The sequence below is a fragment of the Haplochromis burtoni genome, unplaced genomic scaffold, assembly GCF_018398535.1.
Source record: "Haplochromis burtoni strain Fernald_Lab_line unplaced genomic scaffold, NCSU_Asbu1 Contig_168, whole genome shotgun sequence".
Taxonomy (NCBI): Eukaryota; Metazoa; Chordata; class Actinopteri; order Cichliformes; family Cichlidae; genus Haplochromis; species Haplochromis burtoni.
The window spans coordinates 822,837-832,681 of record NW_024582529.1 but is presented as its reverse complement, the minus strand read 5'-3'; the positions used below and the strand labels follow the sequence as shown (position 1 = coordinate 832,681).

General features: G+C 44.2%; 1 protein-coding gene across 1 annotated transcript in view; it reads right to left on the bottom strand.

The window, feature by feature from the left end:
• Positions 1-3,186: 3,186 nt before the first annotated feature.
• The window catches only part of grin2da (glutamate receptor, ionotropic, N-methyl D-aspartate 2D, a), a 237,814-nt gene continuing 231,155 nt past the window's right edge, over positions 3,187-9,845 (bottom strand). The window contains exon 19 of the mRNA XM_005933743.2: positions 3,187-9,254. Within this exon, the coding sequence (XP_005933805.1) occupies positions 6,087-9,254 (3,168 nt within the window). The 3' untranslated portion in view covers positions 3,187-6,086. The remainder of the gene's footprint in view (positions 9,255-9,845) is intronic.

The window sequence follows — 9,845 nt, the reverse complement described above, 5'->3', positions numbered from 1 at the left end:
CTCTCTTTAGTCATCTCTATCAGCGTTGGTGTCTTCAACTGGCACTTCCCTTGTTTTCTTCATTGCCTAGTTCTGTCACTTGTTCTCTAACTGATTTACTTTATCTTTGCCTTTTCTCCCCCTCTTTTCCATCATTTCTGTTGCATTTAGCAGGGAAACGTCATTGGCCTTCTTGGATTTTTGCCCTATTATCATTTCCTTGCTTAGCTCTACATGCGTTAAACTGTGTTAAACTAGCCACCACATTGTTCATTACTTATGTCTGAGAGATCAATTTTCAATTCAGTTTCATCCACCCATTCGCTTCCGCTTATCCATTTCAGGGTCACGGGGGGTGCTGGAGCCTATCCCAGCTGTCATAGGGCGAGAGGCGGGGTTACACCCTGGACAGGTCGCCAGTCTGTCGCAGGGCCAACACACAGAGACAGACAACCATTCGCACTCACATTCACTCCCGCATTCACACCTATGGGTGATTTAGATTTTCCAATTAACCTATCCCCACAATTCAGTTTCAGTCCAGCATTAACCAAGGTGTTGGGTTACGGTCACTCTGTCTGCAGAAGATACACCAAGAAACTGCTGTGCATTTCACTAGCATCATGTATCTCTTATGCAGAGTTCTACCATGCTGACCTCTTACATGTAAAATTCAAACAAACACACATGTCACATGACAGGCTAGTTAGTGAAAACACACCTTCCTAGCTTATCTCAAGCAATCACGCACACACAAAAATCCACCTGAATCTAACAAATCATTCCTCAGATTTAACCTACCTTTATGATTTTTTTAAACATGTTGTCAGGGTAGAAATTCACCATGGTAGACTAACATATTTTCCCACCACTTTTATCATTTCGTTACTAAAATGACTTAAATGATACTAAAAATCGTGTTGTTTCTTTCCTCACCTGGCTAAGAACAAGTCTTTTCCCTTACATGTTCTGGGGCAAGCATCAGCCAAGATCCTCGAATGTCAAGAAAAAATAAAGCTGAAAATAAAATCAGACCATTGCTTCAGTTCTTTATTAAAATCATTTTATTTTTGTCCTGCTTGCAGTACAGCACAGTATTGTCATTATCCCCACTGGTGGTAGATGTGGCTGAAGCAGAGGGATGGCAACATCTAACCACATCTGTGCATGTGTGTGGTGTGTGTCTGTGTTTGTGTGTGTACACATGTCTTTGCGTGTGTGTGAGGTGCTGACAATAAAGTGCAGCACCACCAGCCATCAACCCATACAGTCACTCAAAACAGCAGTATTATTACAAGGCCTTGAGACATTGTTCAGAGGCATACAGGCAGAAATTGTGGACATCCTCCCACTGCAGGCTAAAACTGGGCTTGCCAGGGCTCAGGAACAATAAATGCAATAAATGTTAGAAGCTTTAAATACACTTAAACACACTTTGGAATATGAATATATCAGTGTCCATAGAGGAATACTATACATTGAATGCATCTTAAACATGTAAAAGTATAAGATGTTCTACATTTGGAGCCTTTACTTTCTTGTTGGCAAAAAGTGGCGATATCGTTTATGTTGTCTGAAAATATGATGATCAAAGTAAAGCCCTGGTTCGACCATTTTTGGCCTTAGTGGAAACCACACTAGCAGATTTGGCTCTGCCCCTGACATGTGTCGTATTAGCTTCCCCAGTTTTGTAAAATTAAGAAAGAAACTTTGTGTTTGTTGTGTGTAACTATTTTTTTCCTTTTTTTTTTTAAGTTTTGTTTTATAGCACAGCAGCTTGGCAGATACAACACACTATGTATGGATATCAAAGTCCTTATACAGTATTTACCATATAGGTTGGTTGGCAGGGGTAGCTGTGCATGGTTCGTATAGCAATACAGCTACTAAGAGATGCAAAAGAGCAAAGGAGAAAAAAAAGAAGCCTGTGCTGCTCGCTACATTGTTTTTTAAAGAGGTCACCTCACTGTACACTAAGGTATAAAGTCATGGGTCTGGCGAACCCAAAACAGGGTCAAGAATGTGACCCCCGCCTACACAAGTGAGAGTTGTGGTAAAAGCTGCTGTATCCATAAAAGGTTTAATTAGTCATTAATCTGTAGCCCAAACCAAAAATAAAGGCCCCTCTGGGTAATCAAGCACATGCCACCACTGCTACAGTGACACGGTCGTAAGACACTCACGCACCCCTCCATGTTGTCACTTTGATGAACCCTTAAATGTTAGCTACAGTACATAGCTAATGGAGGTGGATGGTTGGTCTTAAGTGAGCAAAAACACAGTTACATACTGGTCTCTGTTTTCACTGGGCGCTAAGGAGCGGTGCAGGAGTTTCAAGACAAGGAGAGACGGACAAACGGACAAAAAAGACACACTCATTGAGATAATACCGTAAATTTAGTAGACAAACTTATATAACATAGATTTTAATCTTGAAATATAGTGTCATATATATATTTAGATATGCTTTTTTGATGAAATAAATATATCCACAGATACTCTTCTTCTTTTAAAAAACAGACCAGCTTTACAGCGGCAGACACGCACTGATGCAATGGATCGACATGAGGACAAAGAGGAAAGGGGAAAGAAGGAAAGGCCAGTGGCTCATTTTTCTAACGAAACACCCAAGCTTTGTATTCACACTGCTAGCAGCTGCTGTGTTACTGAGCTAGTACTTTAGTGTAGGAGTGTAGCAACAAGGCTTCTGCACTCAAATTAATGTTCTTATTCCTAGCATCAATAATACCAGTGCTATTTACACAACTGCACTGGCAAAACTGAACACCGAGTGCGAACATTTTTGAAAAAGTGACAGAGTCTAAAAAAGACATGCAGAAAGGGTAGTGGTGATACCAATCAACAGACATTTGACCAGTTGTCTGAGCTTCATATACAGTGTTAGAGTTTTGTGAACTAATTTTATTTTTTAACTGACTGGTTTTTGGTTTGTCATTCATCATTTAGGCACAAAAATCATTTGGCTTTTGGGAACAGATCGTGGTTTGGATCAAAATATGCATGCATGATGACAAAGCTAACCCTGCAGGCTGAACAGTTACGCTAAAGCAGGGGTGTCCAACTCCAGTCTTCGAGAGCTACTGTCCTGCAGCTTTTAGATGCATCCCTGCTCCAACACAGCTGAATCAAATGGATGGATTACCTCTTCAGCCATCACATTTGGCAAAGGCCTGAGAACAAGCCTTTCATTTGATTCAGGTGTGTCGGAACAAGGGTGCGTCTAAAAGCTGCAGGACAGGAATGGAGTTGGACACCCCTGTGCTAAAGGATAGCCAGGGCATTCAAGTATGATGCATTCAAAGAGTTCTGATCAAACGAGCTGGGAGTGAAAGCGTGCTCGCCAAACAAGATTAAAGTATTGAGTGTGATTTTTGGCAACAAACATGAATTGCTTGCGATGTGAATGCACAGAAACATATTACACTTCATGCTTTTCCAGCTTTCACTTCAGTTATGTTGTTGCCGCTGATTGTAATAAGTACTGAACTCTATAACTTGATGTAATACAGTCTCACGTTTGAAGAATGGAAATCTATAATCTGGTGTAAGGAACTTCCCTGTGGTCTGTGAAGATTATTAACACAAAGTAATTATATACTTTTTTTTTATTATAATGAAGTGGAAATGAGAAACAATATCCCCAAATATCAAGATGCTAAACAACAATTTTATCTAACGCTACCCACCGCCACAAATATATATATATATAATATATATATCTAGATTTTTAGTTAAAAGAAAGTCAGACAAACTCTACACAGCAAGTTCATGTTAAAAACACAAGTTCTTTTTTTGTTTTCTTCAGCTGAAGTAAATTATGGCTCAGATGCAGTTAGAGGCAAATGACATGAGCTGACCAGACGTATGGGAAAGCTGGCTCAGTCACCTTGACCAAATGAAAACACAAACAGCATTGTGCCGGCGGGTCTTGCCTATTTAATTGTACTCCGCTGATGTCCAGTGTCCTGATGCTGAATTCTAATGTTGATGGTTCTAACAGACTACTCTTGCTAAGTGCTTGACATCGGAGTGTAACTGCTGGTGTCAGCTCGGTAATGGATTAAAAAGCTATAGCTCTTGGTTACACATTTACAAGGTGAGAAATACTTAAAAACAAACAAAAAAAAAACAATATCACAGGAGGTTCTACTGTGTCTTCTATACACTCAAACCCAACACTTTCTCAAACCCCGCTATCATAACAACACAGCCATAATCTCTTTGACATCAAAACGGCACTCGTACAAGGTCTAATTTTGCTCCAATAGAATCCTTGCCTGACCATCCTGTCCACACATGTTGACTAAAACTTCATAATTTACACAAAACATATGGCAGGAGCAATTAGCATAAGGCTATAAGTATTTATTTCCCTGCATCTTTGCCTAACAATCCGTGTAGCCCCATGTAAAGTATTAGACTGATCCATCATGCCACGCAAAACCTGGATTGCTAAGTTTAACACAAGTGAAAAAAAATCAAGTAATTTCTAACCCATAACCCATTGCAGCTTCGCTTTTTCAGTAGCTTACCTTACCAGGTTAGTACAGCGTTGTTTATGTCAGCAGGAACTGAGCTCTGTCACTAAACTGTCAGAGATGCTACAATTTCCTTCTTAAAGTGTCTTAATTGTTGTTGCAGCACACTTGTTTAGAGGCTGACTTTACATTCAGTCGAATACAGGGAGGAAACAGACACTCCATTGTCGCAGTTAGGTAGTTGAGAGAATGTTTCATTTGCACCCAAGCTTGAGTAGTATGGCACAGTGCTTACATTGTATTTGATTTAATACGTGTCTTGATATATAGAACACCATCAATAACAACAACAACTACAACACAGAAGTAAAGGTTTTTTAAAGAATAAAGCTGTGACATGAACAGAGGGTGAACAAGATATTGCTCAAAACCAGGATTGGATGAAGTGACTTTTTAGGCTGCACATGTCATTGGATGTAGCTTTATCTGAGTGTGTGTGCGTCCGTGTATGTGTGTGTGTGTGTGAGTGTTAGCATGTGTGCATATTTTGGAGATGATGGAATACTCCGCAAGATAAAAGGAAACACAGCTGCTAACGTTGTACAGATTGATGTTGAGCTCTACTTAAGTTTGGCACTCAGCTTTTCATTAAGCCAGTAGAATATCAGTCACAGTTGACTTACCCTGTTGTCAAAAATACAAACACAGAAAAGCACAGACACACAGAATAATCACATCAAGGAGAAGAGCCAAGAGGGGAGGACAGGAGAGGAGATGACAGGAGAGATGACAAGGTAGACATGTGAATAAGGCGGGAAAGGAATTGGAAAACACATTGAAAGAATAGAACAAAACAATAAAAATAAAGGGGGTAGGATACGTTGGGGAAAGGGGGCAGTGGTGTAAACTAAAGAAAAACAGCGGACACCGGAAAAGACAAGGTGGTTACCACCCTCCTCTTCTTCTAAGCAAGAAGGTATTGATCATACACAACAAAGGTGCCTCAAACGGGCGTCACAGTTCTGCGGGGGTGTAAACAGTTTGTTAAGGACAACGAAAAATAGGGAAATAAGGGATAAGCGATTTGTGTAAGAAAAAAAACAACACAAAAACAAAAAGCAAGAAAGTGTTCTGTTTTAAAGGCTTCTGAGAGCAGCAGGTATACAGTACTACAAAGTTCCTGAGCCCTCAGTAAGCATTAAGAATCCTATGAATACAAACTACTGCTCTGCTTCAACATCCAAAGCCCTTTACTTTCTAGAGCAAAGGATTCTCCTTCGTTTGTACCACTTTTGATGTTTGATTTGCTTTCGGTGTCTTGGTTAACTTACTTCAGAATGCAAGTTGTTACTGTGGTTGTAGTCTTTCATACTGAGAGGAATAAAAGGAAGTAACAAGAGATTGCTCATGTTTTCCTTTGACCTACCCCATTGGGTTTGTTTGGCTTTCTGGTTTGTTTATTTGTGCAGAACTTTAGGAAAGGGCTCAGTGCGTATGCTGTACTGACTTGGCTTGGCAGCATGTTTGCTGCTGGGCAGATTCAAATCCAGTTCAACTGCTTTAGCCTCGAAGGGCTCTCTCTTATGACTTTTGATACCTTGTTGAACTTCAGACCTCACTCTCCACACTGGAGAAATGGGCAGAGCCCCTTCGGGAGCAAAGGCTCTTGGTTTTGAGGGGTAAATGAGGGGACTGAGGAAATCTCTGGGGCTGGGGTACAGAGCGCAATCTCTGGTACTGCAGTTTGGCACTTGCCGAAGCCATGGACGAGGCTTGGGGTGCCCCTGGTGTTGATGAGACCACAGAAGGAGAAGATACAGAAGAGGAAGGAGTAGGTGGAGGAACATGTATAGAAAGAGATGAGGAGGGTGGAGCTGGAAGGGCAGGGAGCGGAGGTGGCATGTTAGGGATAAGTGTTGGAGGAGGGGAAGCCTGTCTTCCTCGATCTCGATCCCTGTCTGTTCTCTGTGTGCGCTGCTGGATACTGAGGTTTGACTGGCTGCCAGATTTTGATGGATTCTGTGACCGATCGGGTTTGGACGAAGATGAAGAGTCATGTTTCGACTTCATGGGACCACTAAAGCTCTGGCAGTGGTGGTAAAGCTCTTCCTGGCTTCGTGAAGTTACGCGAGCCCATTTGGAGGAATGGGAGTGTGGGTGGTGTCTCGGGGAGTGACAGGAGGAACAAGCAGCGTGCCCTCTTCCCTTATCCTTTGATTTGCGCTTACTCCTCTTCTCATCCTGTATGTGGAGCTTGTCCACTGACCAGTATCGTCGAGGAGGAGGTGGCGTGAGAGGAGGTGGGGGCCAGTGCGAACCTGATCCCCACCCTCGCTCTCCTCCCCCACCTCCACCTCCCCCTGATCCCCAGCCACTCTCCGCTGTTCCCCACCTCTCTCCTCGCTCCAGGAACAGGTCATCTCTGCTGTTGATGCTGCCAGCTTTTTCCCGGGAAGGATAGGTACTGAAAAACCAACCTCCCCCTCCAATCCCTCCCACTGCTCTACCTTCGTGATCTTCCCAGTACCTCTCAAATTTCCCAAACTCCCCTGAAGAACCGTCATCATCAGAATATATCCCGACTACCTTATCACGTTCACGCTCATCATCAGACATTGTCCTTCCTCCTCCACGCCTCTTCACATGCTCTGTTTTCCTCCTGTCACGCTCCGAATCTTCTTCTTCATCATCCACTTCAGATTCCCACTCATGGAAGGACAGCCCCTCCTTGGAGTGCACCTCCACTCTTTCATTCCGTCCCAACAATGGCCTCCTCTCTCCTTCTACTCCTAGAGCATCCCTGTCTGAACTTTTACTCTTCCTCCTTTTAGAAGAGGCAGGCAACAAGGGCAGGAAGGCAGATGGAATGGCATCAGAGGATGGGTTGCCCCCTCCCCAGAACTTGACTGATGTAGAAGGCTTGCTGCTCGAGCTGTGATAGTGCTTGCTGTTTCTTCGCCGGTGGTGTCTTTCCTTTCCTCTGCTGTCTTCCCCATCATCCCTGGTTTTCTCTTCTCTTTCTTTTCGCTCATCTTCACCTGGGATGTTCCATCCGTAACTTCTCACTGAGCTCTCACTTTTTTTCCGAAAGGACTCTCGCCTCAGTGCTGGGTAAGATGGGAAGTCTGGTGTTCCTGATTTGAGTTCCTCTCTTTTTTCAGGATCCCCTCCTTCCTGCTCTGACCTTTTCCGGTCTCTCTTCCTCATCTTATCATCTTTCTTTCTCTTTTTCTTTGCTTTGCGCCTCTTTCGCTCCCTTTCTCTCTCTCTCTCCTCCCTCTTCTTTTTCTTTCGACCTTTCTTCCTTCTCTTTTTTTCACGCTCCCTCTCTTTGTGGTGTCTCTTCTCCTCTCTACCCACTCCTCCTTCTCCTCGGCTTGTTGCTCCACTTCTCCCTCGGTCTCTGTCACCCCATGATGCCCACCACTCCTGTAACTGGGCCAGTTGGCTGCCAGTCCTCTCTCTACCATAATCTCTTTGGGGCCGTGGTTTGCGTGGTGGTACTGGTGGAGGTGGCGGGCTGCATGGCAGTGAGCGCGATGACATTCGGCGTGATCGAATTTTCTTCCTCCCAAGAAGGAGGCTGGACTCCTCTGTAAGGAGATCTGAGTCATATTCATCATCTACGATAAAATCCCGATCACCTGCTCGATACCGAAAACTAAGCGAGGAGTTGTAGGAGCTGTCACTTGAGCAAGAAGAAGGTGAGTTTGAACGAGAAAGTGACACTGAGGATGAAGAAGAGGATGAGGATGATGTGGAAGAAGAGGAAGAAGACGAGGCACTGGAACAAGACGAGTAGAAATGGCATGGGGACGAGGGAGTGGTAGGGGTGTGTGTTGGAGAAGATAGAGGGGCAGGAAGAGGTGGAGGTGGAGGGGGACGACGTCCTCTTCTTCCACCTCCATCACTTGCTCCATATCGCCCACCTCCTCGCCTCCCCAGAGGGAGGATGTTCTCATACAGGGGACCTCCTGAGCTTTTTCTTCTTGTCTGAGCTAAGCTGCCTCGTCGCCAGAAGGGAGGCCTTCGTGGAGAAGATGGGATTGGTGGAGGAGGCTTGGAGATTAGGTGCCCCGGGCCTTGTTGGGAGCCTTTAGGAGGTAGCCTTGGCATACCGGAGGCCTTGGGGCCTCGAGAATTGGCTTTGGGAGTCTGCTGGGGGCCCCCTGCCTGTTGGTCCGAGTTAGATCCTAGCCCCTCTGGATCAATAGGACCATAGTAGCGCTTATATTCATCTAGCCCTGTGTCACCTACTCCCACTGCTCCACCTGCAACTCCTCCTTGCAGACTCCAGTGCTGCCCAAGGTTTTGTTGATACTGCTGCTGGGCCTGTAGTTCAGTGATCCCACCAGCTATCCCTCCAACACCAACGCCTCCAGAACTGCCTGTGCTCACAACCTTTTCTGGCTTTGGCCTGTTCCAGCGATCAACCACAGCCAGTCTGCGGTCATGTCGAGGCAAGAAAGTGGAGCAAGGCATGGGGCCCTCTAGTAAGGGACTAGTTGAGGGACCAAGAGCCATTGCTGAGTGTCCAGCAGTTGGCGGAGACCCAGGCAACATAGTGGTATAGGTCTGCCCTGGTTGCTGTTGGTGGTGCTTCTGCGGTTGTTGCTGCTGCACCATGGCAATGGCAGTTGTGTTGTTTACTGTGGCTGTAACAAGGTGTTGTTGGGGTGCACTAGGCATGTTGGTCACGGTGTGGTACTGGGGCAAAGAGCTTTTGCTCCCTCCCGGTGTTGTCTCATCCTCAAACTGGCAGCAACTGTACATCCCCTGGGTGGAGAGATAACAGAGAGATTGTAATTAGACCAGCAGGCTGTCAAGTATGATAAGAAAGAACTGTGTGTCTATGTGTCAGAGACAGAGAGACACAGAGAGCCTGACATCCCCAATTTTGAAAAGGAAACCCACAGAGCAGCTTTGATCTGATATCTTTACAAACCATGTGAAAGCTATCCACAGAAGACTGTGTATGGATGAAATACAGTACATGAGTTCAACCTTTACTAGCATTCTAAAAATCAAGATCCATTCTTCAACCCATTTTCAACTGACACTAAACAATGTGTTTTTGTACATTCGACAAGTGTGAGAGACGCATTTTTATAAACACACTTCTTTTGATGGTAAATGTATCGTTACAGACCATAAAAATAGAATAATAGTGTTAATGAGATACTGCATAGTGTTATAAAGAAAGTCTCTTTCAGCCAGCTGCTACAGATACCTCACAGAGCATGAGTTAAAATTGCCTGCATTGTAACTTTTTACCAGAATATTATTCAGACTGAGAACACAGACTCCGTAGCTCAGCAGGTTCAAAATAAATGGATTCTATTCTGTAAATAACAAATTTTCCTTTCT